This window comes from Capricornis sumatraensis, chromosome 4 (genome assembly GCF_032405125.1).
Source record: "Capricornis sumatraensis isolate serow.1 chromosome 4, serow.2, whole genome shotgun sequence".
Lineage (NCBI taxonomy): Eukaryota > Metazoa > Chordata > Mammalia > Artiodactyla > Bovidae > Capricornis > Capricornis sumatraensis.
In genome coordinates this window covers 158,037,022-158,055,038 of record NC_091072.1, presented here as the reverse complement: position 1 = coordinate 158,055,038, position 18,017 = coordinate 158,037,022, and the positions used below count along the sequence as shown (strand labels likewise).

Genomic DNA, 18,017 nt, shown 5'->3' with positions numbered 1-18,017 from the left:
TGGCAGTCTGGGTTTGGGTGCTTTAAACAACTGAAATCTCTCAGTTGGGGAGGTTGGGGTGGCCTAAGGTCAAGGGGCTCCTCTTCCTAACTCGGTCAGCTGTCTTCTCACTGTGACCTCATGTGATGGATGAGAGCGGTTTCTGGGGGTCTCTTAAAAGGGCTCTAATCCCATTCATGGGGGCCCCACCCTCATGACCTAGTCACCTCCCAAAGGCCCCACCAACCAACCTCTCACTGAGGGTTAGGACTTAAGCATGAATTGGAGAGTATATAAATATTGAGGCTGTGGCAGTTCCTGACCTAAAGCTTGATTTCCTAGTAGTTGCTAAGTCGTGTCCAACATGGACTCCAGCACACCAGGCTCCCTTGTCCTGCATTATCTCCCAGAGTTGGCTCAAATTCACATCCATTGAGTCGCTGATGCTATCTAACCATCTCATCTGTCGTCTCCTTCTGCCCTCCATCTTTTCCAGCATCAGAACCTTTTCTAGTAAGTTGGCTCTCTGCATCAGGTGGCCAAAGTATTGGGGAGCTTCAGTTTCAACATCAGTCCTTCCAGTGAATATTCATGACTGATTTCCTTTAGGATTGACGGGTTTGATCTTCTGGCAGTCCAAAGGACTCTCAGGAGTCTCCTCCACCAGGATTCTTCAGCGTTCAGCCGCCTTTATGGTCCCAGCACTGGTTCCTTTTCAGAGCAGACCCTGGAGGGACCATTGTGGAGCTGAGGCCCGTCTGTCGTGACCGACACTTGGGAACCTGGGTCCTCACGTGAGCCCTGAATCCTGGCTCCAGCACTTAAGCCTGGGGGTCTTGAGGGTGGAGTTCCCCCCTGCCTGTCCCCGCATCCTGGGGAGGGGATGATAGGAGACCCTAACTCCCACAGGGCAGCAGGGGCTGGTTGTGGGTGCTGTCAGCCAGCACAGGGGCGCCCCCAGTGGGCTTTGGAAGTTAAAACAGGAAGGCAGAGACCCTGAAACCCTGGCCAGGGGCCTTCCTGTGCCTCTCAGGTCAAGTGCTCACACCAGGTGGTTCATCAGACGCCGCACAGGATAGTGATTGCTCCTGCTCGCTCCCGGTTAGAACTTGGCCTGGAGGTAGGGGCTCCAGCAGGACCCTGTGTCCAAGGCTCTGCCAGCCTCGAAACAGGTGTCAGGAGAGGTCATGGGTCACCCAATTTGGGGTCAAGATGACACCTCCCACATCTGGGTGAGCTGAGCCAGGGAGGGGTTGCCCTCTGTGTACCCATCCCCTCCCTGATGGGGTGTTTGTCCCTGGGGGGCTGAGCCTGGTATTAGGCCTGGCACCCATTCCGGCTGAGGCCAGTGGAGGACCATGCTTGGGGCCAGAGCAGAGCCAGGCAGTGGACCAGGCCGACTGTGGGCCTGGGCCCTTCGGGTGCCTGGACTGGGCTTCCCGGACGCGTCGAGGGTGGACGGGACCTCCTCCCCGGGCTGGGGGCGAAGGCTGCGCCCACTCTCTGCCCGTGTCTGCCGCTCCACCTTGGGCAGGCCGCCTCCTCTCCTGGGAGGGTCGTGAGAGGTGTTAGTCTGCATTCCACGGGTGACCCAGCCCGGACACACCCAGCCGGAGGACGAGCCCCTCGCCCTCCCCACGGCCGGGGGTCCCACCCAAGCAAGCAGGCCACGGCCAAGAAGTTGAAACACTTTATTTGGTTTATAAAATTCCATGTTCTGAAAGCGAGCTTCGAGCAGGGCTGAAGGTACAGGACGTTGTTTCTGGGGTGGGGGCTCAGCTCAAGAGGAGCACCTCTGGAACTGCTGGTCACCCCCTGGGCTGAGAGCAGACAGGCGGCCTGGTGGCTGTGGGAGCCCAGGGACCCCCACCACTCGGCAGTGCCTGCCCCGCAGCGGCTGCAGTCCTCAGAGGGCGAGGCATCATTCCGAGAGCCGCCGGCCGCTCCTCCGGCCCTGGTTGTCCTGCCATATGCGGTAGTTGAGCATGGCCGCGAAGGCCAGCCAGGCCAGGTACGGGTACAGTAGGCAGGCAGCCGGCGGGCTCACCTGGCGCCAGGCCATGGCTGTGGCTGCTGCCATGCCGCCGGTCAGCAGGAGATCCACCAAGGCCTGCAGAGATGAGGATGGGGAGGCCTGAGGCACCATGACCCACAGGGTGGTGTGTCCCAGCTGCCCACTAACCACAGCGGCAGAGGGAACTCTCCAGCCACCTCTCTGTGACCTGGCCAAGCCCCGCTCCTGTTCTCTGCCTCAGTTTCTTCATCTGTAAAATGGGAACCATCACCCTTGCCCGACTCTGCCACATGGAGGAGTGCACAGCATCAGCTCTAAGGTGGGTTTTCTTGCACCCAAGGCCCCTAAGTCCACGGAGCTTTAGAACCCCACAAGGCTTCCTTCATGGAGGAAAAGCAGCTGAGGGGCACTGGTCTGCTAAGAGCTGCTGTGTTCTGTTTGGCCACACCCTGTGGCACATGAGATCTTAGTTCACCAACCAGGGATCGAACTCAAACCCCCTGCATTGGAAGTGTGACGTCCTAACCACTGCACTGCCAGGGAAGTCCTAAGATATTTATGTTTATTTGGCTGCATTTGGCTTAGTTGCAGCATGCAGGATTGGTTCCCAGACCAGGGATCGAACCCAGGGCCCTCTGCATTGGGAGCGTGAAGTCTCCCCGCTAAGAGCTTCTGAATGGACCAGGAGCCAGGCGCCTCCCCTGCCCCCCACCTTTAGATCCTGGGCCTGGGGGGCTGGGATATGGTACCCCATGTCCCCCCAGGGAGGGGCCATCTCCAGGGACCAGGGAGACAAACCAAGGCCACACTTACCCAGCCCATTTGTCGAGCGCCGAAGAAGAGGGGAGGCCACGCCCAGTTCAGAGCCAGCTGCCCAGCGTAGAGGCCCAGGGGAACCACTGCCTCCTTTGAGAAGCCCCCCAGCTCTTTCCAGATCAGGTAGGAACCATACCTGAAACAGAGGCTACTGGTCAGGGCACCAACAGGGAAGGGGCCAGGGGCCTCCCTGCAAGGCAGGAAGCCACGCTCACCTCTTAGACCACAGAGTGCTGACTCAGGCATGCCCTGCCACTGACTGCTGTGTGACCTCAAGGAACTTGCTTAACCTCTCTGGGTCCTTGTCTCTCATGGGGTCACTGCAGAGATTCGAGTTAATATCTCGGTGGTGCTAAGGGCAGTACCTGGCTGCCCTTGGGACAGGTGCTCAATAAATAACTGGCGTCCTCATCATCAGTGTTGTCAGGAGGGAGGCGTGTACAGAAGGCACGCAGCTGAGTGGGCCTCAGGGGATTTGGGGCTGGGCCTTAGAAGACAAGGATGAGTTTGCCAGGGTTAGGCCACAAAAATATGTAAAGGTTTAGGCCCATATACGGGCTTCCCTGGTGGCTCAGATGGTAAAGAATCTCCCTGCAAAGCAGGACACCCCGGTTCAACCCCTGGGCTGGGAAGATCCCCTGGAGAAGGGAAAGAAAGAAAGTGAAAGCTTAGTTGTGTCTTGACTCTGCGACCCCATGGACTGTGGTAACCTACCAGACGACTCCATCCATGGGATTTTCCAGGCAAGAATAGTGGAGTGGGTTGCCATTTCCTTCTCCAGGAGATCTTCCCCAGCCAGGGATCGAACCCGGGTCTCCCACATTGTAGAGAGACGCTTTACCGTCTGAGCCACTTCTTGCCTGAAGAACTCCCATGGACAGAGGATCCTGGTGGTCTACAGTCCATGGGGTCGCAAAGAGTCAGACATGACTGAGTGATGAACACTTTCAGGGGCATAGCTGAGACCCTGAGTCAGCCTGAGTTACTGTCAATAGTACCCCAAGGTATGAGGGGGGCTCTGGGGAGGTAAAGCAGAAGAGAACCTGGTCCTGGGGGGCTCCTAGGACCACAAGGGCAGTGATACCACCACTGATAACAATAGCTACTGCCCTTCCTCACAGCTGGTAAAGAATGTGCCTGCGGTGCAGGGGACCCCGGTTTGATTCCCGGGTCGGGAAGATTCCCCTGGAGTAGGGATAGGCTACCCACTTCCAGTCTTCTTGGGCTTCCCTTGTGGCTCAGCTGGTAAAGAATCCGCCCGCAGTGCGGGAGACCTGGGTTCAATTCCTGGGTTGGGAAGATTCCCCTGGAGAAGGGAAAGGCTACCCACTCTAGTATTCTGGCCTGGAGAATTCCATGGACTGCATAGTCCATTGGGTCGCAAAGAGTCGGACACGACTGAGCGACTTTCATTTCACTTCTCCCACATCTACACATGCAGGCACCTCTCTGCAAGCATTAGCGCACTCATCCTCATGGTGATGTCATGAGGCGGGCAGGACTGTCACCCCCATCTTGCAGGTGTGGAAACTGAGGCACAGAGGGGAGAAGTGCTCAGAGCTCTTGGCAGGCTGTCGGGAGGTGAGTCTGCAGTTGAATCCAGCTAGTCTGAGGCCAGAGGCTGAGCTGTCTACTCTGAGGTTTGCTGGGTTCCACAAATAGAGAGGTGATGCCAGACTGACGCTCTATCAGAATCTCAATGGGGAGGGGAGGCCTGGAGGCTGGAGCAAGTGAAGGCGGCAACAGTGGCGCCTCTGGACTGGGACGGTGAGGAGAAAGTGGGGCGCAGGAAGAAGAACCGCAGGCCAACAGGGCAGGGCCAGGGGCTGGAAGAGGGTGCAGCCTGGCTGACACTGAGGCAGGCCTCGAGGACCGTCTTACTCCCTTCGGGAGCCTGGGGCATCAGCCCGGTCTCTGCTCTCTTCCCCCTACAGTCCCACTGGGCGGGCACAGAACCTGCGTGTTGGGAACATTGCGGAGGACGGTGGGAAGCTGACCAGTCTCCTGGCTGCAAACCCCACTGCAGCCAGCAGAGTGCGCACTCCCTCACGCAGTGCTGCATTTCCTTGGGCACCTCCCAGGTCTGTCCAGGAAGGCCTGTAGGGCCCTGTGTCCTTGGGAGGTCTCTTTTCAAACGAGGGGTCGTGAACCTTAACAAAGGCAAAGCCTGACTCCACGCGGATGCCCAGCAAATGGCTACTGTGACTGCTGTTGCCGTCACTGCTATTGATCTTGGAAGCATTCGCCCGCCCACGTCAACTTTACACACGGGGCCGGCCTCTCCCTGCAGTTGTAAAAACAGCCAGAGTGCCAGTACGGGGTTGCCACCCCTTCCAGGAGGCCTCAGAGGAAAGTGTTCGGTTGTGCAACCAACAGGCCTCATAGCTTTCTCCACCTTCACTTGCCAAACGGGGCCGGGAAATGGTGCCCACTTCCCCACCGGCACCTAGAGAGTTCACCTCCGGAGGAGACGCTCGGGCCTCGGGCCTGGGCCTCCCCTGCCCCACCTACCCAGCAGGTGGACAGGCCCAGCGCCACGCCAGCGCCCACTCCCACCTACCCCATGGCCGAGTAGAGCGTGCCCCAGATGGGGGCCAGAATCCAGCGGGGCGGGTGCCACGGGGGCTTCTGCAGGCTGGCGTACCAGCGGAAACCCTCTCCACGGATGTACTGGGTGCCCAGGAAGCCCCCTAGACTGGGCACCAGCGTGAAGCTCACAGCGGGCACCCAGGGCGGGGCCATTGCGGCTGCAGCTGCTGTTCCGGAAAGTTCTGAAAGAGAAGACAGGGCTCGGGTGAGAGATGGGGAGGCTCCAGAGTGGGGGGTGAGGCCTCCCTGGCGTTTCCTAAGGACCGACTGTGAGCAGACCTTCAGTGGGTCTGTTACCGGCCCCTCATCCCTCGTGGATTGACCAAGCAATCAATGGAACAGGCAGGGGGTGCAGAAGAGATGTGTGAGGCTGGGGGGTGCTGAGTTCACCCCAGAGCCCGGGCGCCCCAGCCCGAGAGCTCCAGGGAGCACACTTCCACCCAAACTCCTGCCCCCACCCACAAGACTGCCCGAATGGGCAGGAGCCCCCTGGGTGCCCCTGCCCCCTGCCTGCTCCACGTCAGCCCCTGCTCCAGCTGCCAAGCTCCTCTGCTCGCTCACCTTCACCCTTGACCGCGTGTCTCCTGGTAAATGACCCCTCCTCTCTGCCACCTAATTCAAGGCCAATTTGGGTAGCCTCCACCAAGAAGGCCACCCAGCCCTTCCTCCCCAGGTCGAGTGCTGGTCCGGGCTCTCTGAGGCCGTGTCAGTGCACACCTGCACCCAGAGCTCCAGGACTTCCCATTCAGTCACTGCCGTTCAAGTGACAACTGGTATCAGATAGCTTGGCTCGAGTACTCACTCCCCACCAACGTACTGTGAAAAGTCAAAGTCACTCAGTAGTGTCCGACTTCTCCCTGAAACCCCATGGACTATAGAGTCCATGAAATTCTCCAGGCCAGAATACTGGAGTGGGTAGCCTTTCCCTTCTCCAGGGGATCTTTCCTACCCAGTGACCTCCGGCAAATGATGGGACATCAACATCCCAACCTGGGTCCAGCCCAATGGGGGTATCTCTGTGTACAGGTGTTGCAGCATCAGCCCACAGGTCTGCCCTGAAATTGCCTCCCCTTTCCTGTGTTCAGAGAGGGAAAGCAGCCTGCCTGGGGTCACACAGCACTCTGGGGCTCTGCCCAGGTCAAAAACCTCACTGTTGTGGGTGAGAAGGGACAGAGTTTAAGGCTGGTGAGAGTTAAGGCCCTGAGAGGCTGGCAGGGCTCAGGGTAGGAGTGCCGCTACCACCACCCCAGGGCTGGAGCCTCCCGCACAGGGGCCAAGGGGACTCAGTCTTCAGCAGCCCCCAGGTCTGCACTGAGGACCTACCCGGCACCCAGAGAGCTGAGCTCACTGCGGCCGAGAGTCCAGCCGGCTGGATGCTGGGGGCCAGTGCTGCCTGGAACTGCCATGGGACCCCTAAACCTATCAGCACCCCTGACTGGGCCTCGGTTTCCTCATGACAAAATGAAGGGACCAAGCTCCCGCTCACACACCCTGACTCCAGTTGGAAGGCCCGGGGCGTGTGTAGGAGATAAGAAGCCCCGGAGCAGGACTCGGTTCAGCACACTTGCTGGGTAGGGGCTGGGCACCACGGTGGGCGGAGGAGAAGGGGCCCAGACCTCAGAGTGGGCACCCCAACCTGGGGTCAGAGAGGAGAGGGTGCAGGAAGGACAGGCAGCACTTTGCCCCAGGACACGGGAGGGGAGAGGGGCTGGAGGCACCTGGCAGGCGGGCCGGCAGGTGCAGAGACGAGGCTGTGCCCACCCGCAGGCAGCAGGGAGCCCTCGGGGCACCGGGTGAAGGAGGAAGGCTGACGGGGCAGCAGGGCAGCTGCTGGCCAGGAGATGCAGAAGCGCCCGAGAAGCAGAAGCAAGCTCAATGCCCAGCCCTGGGGACTGCAAGGGATGGGTCAACCCCCAAGTACAGCTGGGCGGACTCTAATAACATGACAACTGTCCTTAACATTCAGCGCAGAAAGCAGAATATAAAATAGACGACAGAATGATCCCGATTTTAGCAAAAAATAGATAACATGGATACGCATTTTAAGACGGACCTCCCTGGCAGTCCAGTGCTTAAGACAGTGCCTTCCAATGCAAGGGGTGTGAGTTCAGCTTGCTGCAGGGTGTGGCCAACAAAACTTTTTTTAATGTAACAAGCACGTGAAGATGTTAGCAGCCATCATCCCCCTAAAGCGAACACCTCCTGGGAACCGCTGTGAGCCCGGCCTGAGCACCGTCCTTTCTGACCCTGCGAGGGGCCCACACCATCTTACGCCACCTGCGCATGGACCCAAGGTGCCAAGGGCGGGGACAGTTGCCCAGGGTCCCTCCACAAGCAGGTAGCTCGGGAGGCTAAGGCCCACGCTCGCCAGCAGGACTTAAGATGCTCTGTTATCGTTTTCCAAAATGTCTATAAGGAGCACACTTTTAAACAGTCGGCCACATGCCACAACTAAAGATCCCACGTGCTGCGACTAAGACCCAGCGCAGCTAAATAAATAAAGAAATATTGCGAAAAAATAAAAGGAACCGTCAGAGGGTGCTAGGCATTCGGCAGATTCCGGCTCCGCCATCCAGTGAGTGAGTGCTCCGTCCCTGGGCCTCAGTTTTCTCACCTATGGAAGGGGGCCAGTGAGCCCACCCCACCCCCCACCACGATCGCTGCACAGGTGAGTCGTGAGGATAAACACTGCTCGGGGCTGGCTCCTGACAGGTGAACCAGCCCGTGTTTCTCCCCCACCCTCTCCTGCCCAGCCCTCCGGTTTCCAGGGGCCATGGAACTGTTCCTGGGGCGGGGGTGAGGATCTGATCTCACTACAGCACGAGGCCCGCCTCTGCCCGGTCCAGGAGAGTACTGGCCCAGTCCTGGCCCCGGGGGACGTGGAGCCCGGGGACCCAGCCTCCACAGTGTCACTTCAGGGGAGCCCAGGCCACCTCAGCTGCTTTCTCGTCTACACCACCGGGCACAGCCCCGCTCAGCCCGTTTAACAGATGTGTTGAAACCACAGTCAAGTGGCAGCCTTTGGGCAACCATAACGAGCTGCGTTCAGGGCCTGAGGGCTCCCTTGGACGGTGACGTGGGCTGGGCAGGTGGGAGGGCTTCACCCCGCACTGACTCTCACACACAGACAGGGTCACTGAGGCCTAGAGGCCCAGGGGCAGGCTAGGGGATCAGACCCTGAGCCAGGCCAGAGCTCAGGCCTCTGCAGGATGACCGTATAAGCCTTTGCCCAGGACAGTTCCAATGTATGCCCACTTTGTCCCAAATGAGTGCCCCTCTCCAAGAGTGTCCCTTTTACAGATGACCAAGGTTAATGCCACCAGTATAAGACACGTGTCCCGGTTCAGACAGGTGGACACACTCAACGTGGTATTCTTGCCACAAATGCAAACTCTGATCCAGTCATGAGAAACTGTCACAGTCCCGGCTGGAGGAACATTTGACCACATACCTGCCCTGCCCTCTAGCCCTCTTGAAAAGGGCCAGGTCACGGAAGGCAAGGGAAGAAGACAGAGGGATGCATCACTGACTAAAGACAAGTAATAGCTAAGCAGAAGGTGGGATCCTGGGCAGATGGTGTCCTGGGCCAACGGATGTACCAACAGGGTGTGAATTTCCTGGTCCGGGAAGGGAAGCTGGGTGAAGGGTGTGTGGCAACTTTGTACTACCTCTGTAACTTCGCCGAAGTCTAAAATTAGTCCAAAATAAACATTTTTAAAAAGAGTATCCTGCTTTGGACACAAATTTGCATCCCCTCCTACTTGTTTCTCCCTACATTCATCACAGCATCAGTCCCTAGCCTCCACCCCTGGCCCCAGACGCCCCACCTGCCACCAAGGCCCCTCAGAGCCTCCTGACCATTTGGTTTTTATTTCCTGTTGCCTGTGATTCACTGAAATGAAAGGCATACACACACAAGAAACCATTTTAAAGTGCACAGTTTGGGGGCAATTTCACACATTTCCAATGTTGTGCAACCGTCTATATTAAGCTCCAAAATATCTCCATCACCCCCCAAAGGCCCCAGCACCCAGGAGCAGTCCCTCCCCGGTCCTCCTGCCCCCAGCCCCCGGCAACCACCAGGCTGCCTCCTGTATCTACAGATTTGCCTTTTCTGGACATCGCACCTAGACGGAACCACGCAATTTGTGGACCATGGGGTCTGGCTTCTCCTACCGAGCGTGTTTTTGAGGTTTATGAACACCGTGGCCTGTGTCCATACTTCTCCCCAAGGTGTCGTAGGCAGGTGTCACCGGTCACAGCTCCCAGCCGGTGCCCAGGCTCCCAACCGGTCCCCAGCGTGCCAGCTGATGGGGCTGGAGAGCCCATCACCCTGGCCGCTTGCTGGGCAGAACAAGCAGAGGCCCGGGAAGGAGTGCTGGCTCTCCCAAGGCCGTGGCGACGGAGCACGGCTTGAACCCCACTTCTGCCCACCTGTTTATCTATGCACCACTGGACCAAGGGGATTAATAGGTCTGCCCAGCCCCGAGGTCAGAAAACAGGTAGCTCAGATGCCCATGTGGAGACAGTCCAGACAGGGAGCTTCCTGAGGCCTCATGGGGACGGCCAGGATCTTGAATAACTTGATTAGGGGAGCCACCAGGCTGAGTCATGCTGGGCTGGGCAGGGCTGGGCGGGGCAGCTGGCCCAGGCAGGCCTGAGAGGGAACCACTCTGTGATGGGGTTGTAGCTCAGTTGCTCAGTCCTGTCCAACTCTCTGCGACCCCATGGCCTGCAGCACGCCAGGCCTTCCTGTCCTTCACCAACTCCTGGAGTTTGCTCAAACTCATGTCCATTGAGTCAGTGATGCCATCCAACCATCTCATCCTCTGTCTCCCTCTTCTCCTCCTGCCCTGAATCTTTCCCAGCCTCAGGTCTTTTCCAGTGAGTTAGCTCTTTGCATCAGGTGGCCCAAGTAGGGACCTGGTTAGGGACCACCAGTGGTCAGGAAGGGGCTCAGGCAGAGGGGCAAAGCCACCCACCTGTCCTTTATTTGCTTCCATCAGACAGTGACTCAGAGCCCAAACCTTGGCTCCATCTCCAACTTTCTTGGTGAACTCAGGCCAAAGCGCCACTTTGGGCCTCAGTTTCCCCTGACATCAGGTGGGTACCACCGGACCTGCCTGCTTCATGGGGTCATGGGGAGGCTCAAGTGAGGACCAGGCAAGCGAGGAGATGGGAGGGTCAGGGTCGGGGGCCATGCGTCCCTCCAGCAGAAGACCCAGCCTCATGGCGCAGACCCAAGGCTGAGAAAATGTCAGCCAGTCACCCAACACTCGGGGTGAAAATGCTAAAAGGCCTCACCCTTGAGGCCTGAGGCCACTGAAACCACGACCTAGAAAGGCAAAGCAGAGCGCTCAGGCGCTGGGGTCAGGAGAAGGCTCTTGGCCTCTGGGAGTGAGCAGGGTGGGGAGGAGCTTGGCGGAGGCCCAGGCTGGGCTCACACTGGCTCAGCATTGCTCCACCCAGCTTCACAGAAGCCACCGGGGAGGGGCCAGCCGCCTCTCAGCTCGGGCCCTGAGTCCCACACAGTCTCGGCCTCCATGGTGCACACCACTCTCCAGATGAGGAAACCAAAGCTTGGGCGTCACAGAAGTTTCCAGATCTGGGTGACCTTGAAGCCCACACCACCCCTCCAGGCCCTGGTCTGGGAGCCTGCTGGCCGTAGCTCTGGGTCTTACGGCCAGTCACGGCGAGGGCTGGGTCACTTCCCCTCCACCAGCCTCCTCCTCCAGCCTGACAAGGCCTGCTCCAAAAGCCTGCCAGGTCCAGGGCTGTGGGGTGAGCCCTCAAGCTCCTCCCACCCCACCTCAGCCACTCCACCCTCTGCCTGCACGCCAGAAGATTCTCTCGGGGCCAACAGCCTCACTGCCTCCAGCCTCAGGGCAGCGTCCCAGCCCCCAAGAGGCGTCAGGTCCTGACTGGGCCTGTGGGCAGCAGTTTCAGGATGAGTCCTCCCGGCCCCCCTGGGGCGAGACCCGGGGTCTCCGGCCCCAGTGATGCTTCACTCCTGGGCTCTGTGTCCCCGTCTGTGAAGTGAGGGTCAAGCCAGTGGGCCCCTGGAGGAGCCCTCTGCTCTCTGAGGCCAGAGACAGAAGGGGACAGAAACTGCTGCCCAGAAACGGGCAGAGTTCTGCCGTTTCTCTGCTCCCCACCCCCAGGCTGTACCCTCCCGGGCCTTATCTTTCCTGCAAGCCACCACTGATGGTCCCAGGGACTTGTTTTAAGACTCTCCCCCCACCTCTTTTTTTTTTAATGACTCACAACTAATCCTCCTCATGATAAGCTCTGTTCATCTTTTTCATTATGAAAATATCCAATGTAACAGACCAGACAGTTCTACAAGATTCTGCCTGTGGCTGGAAACCTGGCCAGTGTGGGATGGGGGCGGCGGGGGCTGGGGGTGACAAAAGGGAATCTGCTTTATGGAGAATGACTAATTTTTTAAGACAGAGTGCATACACAGACATTGCCACCACAATCAAAAATAAGTCACAGGAAATACAAATGAGAGACAGATTCAAAAATGAAACCGGGAAAAACCAAAAGTGTAGGCAGCAGAAAGTAGGCTCTCCCCCGGCAGCGCCCCCCACCCCTCCTCTCCCCAGCGGCCCACTGTCAGTGGCTTCTGGTTTCTGCCAGATCCAGCCGGATACCATTCAGTCATGGGCGGGCGGGCAGGCACGTGTGTGTACACGCATACACACACAGACACACTCTGCAGGCAGAGAAAGTGGCCTCTGGGCTTGCACTGTGGTGGCGGCAGGCCTCTGCCGTCGGACCACGAGAGCATCTGAGCCCCAGCTGCCCTGCTCTGAGCCCCTGGGCCGGGTCCTGGCTGAGCACGTCAGACCCCCCTCTGTTCAAAGGCCCCCTTGGGCACCTAGGATTCCCACTGAGCCCCTCTCTGGGGGTGCTGAGCACCTGTCTCCCTGCTCTCCGAAGAGGCTGGTCGCCTCCCCTCCCTTCCTCCCCAGCACCTTTCCAACCCAGAGCTACCGGGCAGGAGCGGACCCTGCCTCCTGCTGCCCTGTGTGGGGTCCCCACACGTCACAGAGATACGGGGGCCCGTGACCCAGTGTGCCAGGCACCTTGGGCCATGCTTCTCGTCCGCAGCCTCCTCCCTGGACATGACCCTTTTGGAACAGCCTCGACCGCATATCCTCAGGGAAGGCTAGAGCCCTGGTCCTCCTGCCATTCACTCTGGAGCACGTGGCCAGTACCAGGGACCATCATATTTCACCAGGCCAGCGGAGAGACTCCCAGCCCAGGCCAGGACCCGGGGCCTTTGCCAGGCTGCTCCGGCGCTCAGCAGTGTGTCCATAGCTGGAACCCCCGCTGTGAGCAGACAGGGCAGAACAACCCCCAAGGAAGAACCAGGCATGGCTCTCTTGACACAAGAGAAACCATTTTAGGACTGACCTGTTTCATGATCTAAGCCTGGCCGGGGTGCTTTGCCCTTGAACAGATCCCGGTAATAATCTTAAGGAAATGAATGAACAAACAGGCAAGAGAAGTAACAACTGCAAAGATAATGTCAGTTGTGAAGACTCTCAGTTGTTTCCGTGGTGAAAGTTGGCCTGAAACACGTTTTTTTTCTTTTTTTTTTTTTTTTTGGCTGTTTTGCAGAATTTCATCCCCACCCTCGGAATCCCCACTCCCAGCCAACAGATCGACTGGAACCTAAGGAACAAGAAGTTGACCTTTGCTGATCCCTTGTGATTTCAATCAACAGAAGCTTGGACATTGCTGAGCTTTGTCCCAATTCTATGAATTCTATGAATTCACCTCCACTCAAGCCCCTTTATGAATACACATGGATGCTTAGCTGCCTGCAATACAGGAGACCTGGGTTTGATCCCTGGGTCAGGAAGAGCTCCTGGAGAAGGGAATGGCTACTCATTACAGTATTATTCTTGACTGGAGGATTCCAGGGACAGAGGAGCCTGGCGGGCTACAGTCCACGGGGTGGCAAAGAGTCGGAGATGACTTGAGTGACTAACACACACAGTTTTGCTGTAGGAGGAGATGCTGCTTTGGGAAAGCTGCAAGACACTCTCCTTAGTTGTTGCAAGTAAGAAATCCTTCCTTCTCCCCATCTTTGCTTGGTTGTGCCTTTTGGCTGGCCACCCACCAGGAGGCAAACCCAGTCATCGGGAACACCAGGACCCCTGCCACCAGGGCTCCCAGCTCCCAGCTCTTTTGCAGGAGGGGCAGCTCACAGCTGGGGGGTCCTGCCCCCACCAGGGGCACAGGCTACAGTCCACCTGCACACCTGAGCACTGGACACGGGGACCTAGGCACCCGGTTCTAAGGCTCTGCGGGCCTTCTGGCTTTGAGCAAATGACTTCCCCTCTTCGGCCTGAGTTTCCTCCAGTAGAACTGGGGTGTTTCAAGTGGATCTGGAGCACGAGGGCTCCCTGGCGTTTTGTGATCTTCAAGTGCCTGGCTCTGCCACTCCCGCCCTCTGCGGGACTCCTCGGCTCAGCTAGGGGATGGGCGGGAAGCAGGGGTGTCTGGCCCCGGGCGGGGTGCGGGAGGGCCGCGTTGCCCAAGGCCCTCCTCCCGCGCCTCTCATCTCTCCAGGATCCCGAAGCGCAGGAACGCGAGCGCGGAGGCCAGGACTGGGGTCCCTGCCCCCCCGGCCGTCCCTCCGGCCGATCCAGGTCAGAGTGCTGCCCCGTGGCCTCCTGCCGCAGCCTTCCCTCGGACCCCGCGCCAGCTGGCGGGCGATGTCAGGGGTCGCTCCCCGCCGGAGCCCCCTTCCCGCCACCCCCCCGGCGCCCCGTCCCCACTCACCAGCGACGACGAGGACTCGGCTCTGGGAAGGGCACTGAGCGGCGGGAGGTGGCGGCCCTTCCCGGGGCCCGCCCGGCCCCGCCCGCCGGGCCCCGCCCGGCTTGGCTGGAAGCCCGGGCCGCGCCGCCCACAGCCCCGCGGGTCCGGGCGCTCCCGCCTCCGGCCACCGCCTCCCCGGGCGCCCTCAGCCCCGCAGGTCACCGCGCTTCAGCCTCCGGCCTCTGCCTCCTCCGGGGGCAGGCACGAACGGGTCTCCCGGCCGCTGCTCCTTCCCCCGGTGGCCGCCGCGCCGCGCAGACTCAGCCGGCGCTGCAGGCAAGTCCCTTCTCTTGAGCCTCATTTTTCCCGTCTGTAAAATGGGGCGATAGAGGCAACCGATCTCAGAGAAGGGAACTGCAGTCGCCTCATGGCAGAACCTTAAACAGCTTCCTACACAGCCGCCCTGGGCCCCCACTGGAGGAGCACCCCAGTTCCTTTAGCTCTTGCCCCAGGACAGGAGGCAGAGCTGCACTCTGAGTCTGGGCTTAGCTGCCTTGTGGCTGGCTCGCTCAGCCTCCATCCCCTCATCTGTAAAATGGGCCCAGCGGGGTGGGACTGGGGATGCCAGGTGGTAATACAGGAGACCACAGACGCTGGACATTCAGTGGGCATCACAGCCCAGAGGTGGCCTCCAGTTTGCCAGGGTCACTCCGATGAGACAGCATGTCCAGGTCCGGACCTGGAGCACCTCACCTCTTCATCTGCTGGTGCTGCTTAATGACTGCAGCCCCAGGCCTGTCCTGGCCCCCTTGGGGAACTTGGCCTGGCAGGGCCCCCAAGATGGCCGAACCACAATTGTCCACAATGGACACTTGAGGCAGGGAAGTGGGGGACAAGGCGAACTATGCCTGCTTCCCCAGGGCTGGGATCTGGTTTTCCTAGGCCCTGGCATTTCTGCCTTTATGGGCAGCCTTTGACTGTGTTGATCTAAAGACAAGGATGAAAAAAGGATAACGTTCTCCTCATCTTTTTCTTCTGATTTTAAAAGAAATTACATTTTCCTGGATCCCAAAAAGTCCTGGGGCCAAGGCATTCCGGCTGTTGTTTCTAATGAAGTGGATCTGGCCACGCCTCCCAGCAAGCCCTGGCCCTCTTCCTGTAAGGAGGTGCCCAGTGGCTTGCCCCGGAAGCCCTGTGGGGGAGGCATCGCAGCTTTCCTCCCGCCCAGCCCTGCCTGCATGCAGGGCTCCAGGCCCATGGGGGAGCCTCCTGGTAGGCAGAGATGTGTACTCCCAAACCCTTGCTGCACAGCAGGGCCAGGGGTGGGAGGGCAGAAGAAACATACCCGGCCCCTCCTTTTTTATAGAGGAGACCCTACATTGCAGAGGCCCAGTGGCTGCCCAAGGGAGTCACATGCGGGTCCAGATGAGATGTGGGTGCCCTTCCCGTGCCGGGAAGCCTCCCGTTAAATTCACCTCCCTCTGTCCAATCCCAGAGACCGCACCGCGCCCGGTCTGCTGTCCTCCATAGCCGGTCCCCGGCTCCTCTCTTGCCCCTTCCACGCCCCCACCCCAACCCCAGCTCAGGATCCTCTGCGGCGCCCACTGCCTTAGGGTCCAGTCCAAGCCTTTTACCTGACGCTCAAGGCCCCGACTACCTGACTCTGTCCCACCTGCATGCCTGTGCACACGTCCCCTCATCCTGGGCAACTCGACGTGTCCAAGACTGACGGCTCCAACACAAGCAAAGCCCAGTCAGTCCGGGAAGGAGGCATGGAAAACACCCTCCCAAACCCCAGAGAATGCTCAGAGAGGTGACAGGGTCACCCTGTTGCCAGTCGGTTAGGGCCCGCATTCTTAACCACTGTGTCATTCGGCTTCTCAATTCTAAGTGTGATTCAGATACAGTTATTTCCCTCTGTTTTGTCTGTGTGTTTACTTTCTTACATGAGTAATTCATATTTAAAAGAGCTGGAAAATACAGACAAAAGGAAAAAATAAAGTCATCTACTCTCCCAAAAAGCAAAGGAGAAAAGGAAAGATATAAGCATCTGAATGCAGAGTTCCAGAGAATAGCAAGAAGAGATAAGAAAGCCTTCTTCAGCGATCAATGCAAAGAAATAGAGGAAAACAACAGAATGGGAAAGACTAGAGATCTCTTCAAGAAAATTAGAGATACCAAGGGAACATTTCATGCAAAGATGGGCTTGATAAAGGACAGAAATGGTATGGACCTAACAGAAGCAGAAGATATTAAGAAGAGGTGGCAAGAATACACAGAAGAACTGTACAAAAAAGATCTTCATGACCCAGATAATCATGATGATGTGATCACTAATCTAGAGCCAGACATCCTGGAATGTGAAGTCAAGTGAGCCTTAGAAAGCATCACTACGAACAAAGCTAGTGGAGGTGATGGAATTCCAGTTGAGCTCTTTCAAATCCTGAAAGATGATGCTGTGAAAGTGTTGCACTCAATATGCCAGCAAATTTGGAAAACTCAGCAGTGGCCACAGGACTGGAAAAGGTCAGTTTTCATTCCAATACCAAAGAAAGGCAATGCAAAGGAATGCTCAAACTACCGCACAATTGCACTCATCTCACACACTAGTAAAGTAATGCTCAAAATTCTCCAAGCCAGGCTTCAGCAATACATGAACCATGAACTCCCTGATGTTCAAGCTGGTTTTAGAAAAGGCAGAGGAACCAGAGATCAAATTGCCAACATCTGCTGGGTCATGGAAAAAGCAAGAGAGTTCCAGAAAACCATCTATTTCTGCTTTATTGACTATGCCAAAGCCTTTGACTGTGTGGATCACAATCAACTGGAAAATTCTGAAAGAAATGGGAATACCAGACCACCTAACCTGCCTCTTGAGAAATCTGTATGCAGGCCAGGAAGCAACAGTTAGAACTGGACATGGAACAACAGACTGGTTCCAGATAGGAAAAGGAGTACGTCAGAGCTGTATATTGTCACCCTGCTTATTTAACTTCTATGCAGAGTACATCATGAGAAACGCTGGACTGGAAGAAACGCAAGCTGGAATCAAGATTGCCGAGAGAAATATCAATCACCTCAGATATGCAGATGACACCACCCTTATGGCAGAGAGTGAAGAGGAGCTAAAAAGCCTCTTGATGAAAGTGAAAGAGGAGAGTGAAAAAGTTGGCTTAAAGCTCAACATTCAGAAAATGAAGATCATGGCATCTGGTCCCATCACTTCATGGGAAATAGATGGGGAAACAGTAGAAACAATGTCAGACTTTTTTGGGGGGGATCCAAAATCACTGCAGATGGTGATTGCAGCCATGAAATTAAAAGACGCTTACTCCTTGGAAGAAAAGTTATGACCAACCTAGATAGCATATTCAAAAGCAGAGACATTACTTTACCGACTAAGGTCCGTCTAGTCAAGGCTATGGTTTTTCCTGTGGTCATGTATGTATGTGAGAGTTGGACTGTGAAGAAGGCTGAGCGCCGAAGAATTGATGCTTTTGAACTGTGGTGTTGGAGAAGACTCTTGAGAGTCCCTTGGACTGCAAGGAGATCCAACCAGTCCATTCTGAGGGAGATGAACCCTGGGATTTCTTTGGAAGGAATGATGCTAAAGGTGAAACTCCAGTACTTGGCCACCTCATGCGAAGAGTTGGCTCATTGGGAAAGACTTTGATGCTGGGAGGGATTGGGGGCAGGAGGAGAAGGGGACAACAGAGGATGAGATGGCTGGATGGCATCATGGACTCGATGGACGTGAGTCTGAGTGAACTCCGGGAGATGGTGATGGACAGGGAGGCCTGGCGTGCTGCGATTCATGGGGTCGCAAAGAGTCGGACACGAC

The 18,017-nt window shown here is 57.3% G+C and overlaps 1 protein-coding gene across 1 annotated transcript; it reads right to left on the bottom strand.

The window, feature by feature from the left end:
* Window positions 1-1,671: 1,671 nt before the first annotated feature.
* On the bottom strand, window positions 1,672-14,257 carry TSPO (translocator protein). The gene is made up of 4 exons (XM_068971353.1): window positions 14,198-14,257; window positions 5,370-5,580; window positions 2,807-2,945; window positions 1,672-2,089 (listed from the first exon to the last, which is right to left on the bottom strand). Exons 2-4 carry the CDS (start codon window positions 5,549-5,551, stop codon window positions 1,901-1,903), a joined length of 510 nt encoding a protein of 169 aa, XP_068827454.1. The 5' UTR covers window positions 5,552-5,580; window positions 14,198-14,257; the 3' UTR covers window positions 1,672-1,900.
* Window positions 14,258-18,017: the final 3,760 nt, after the last annotated feature.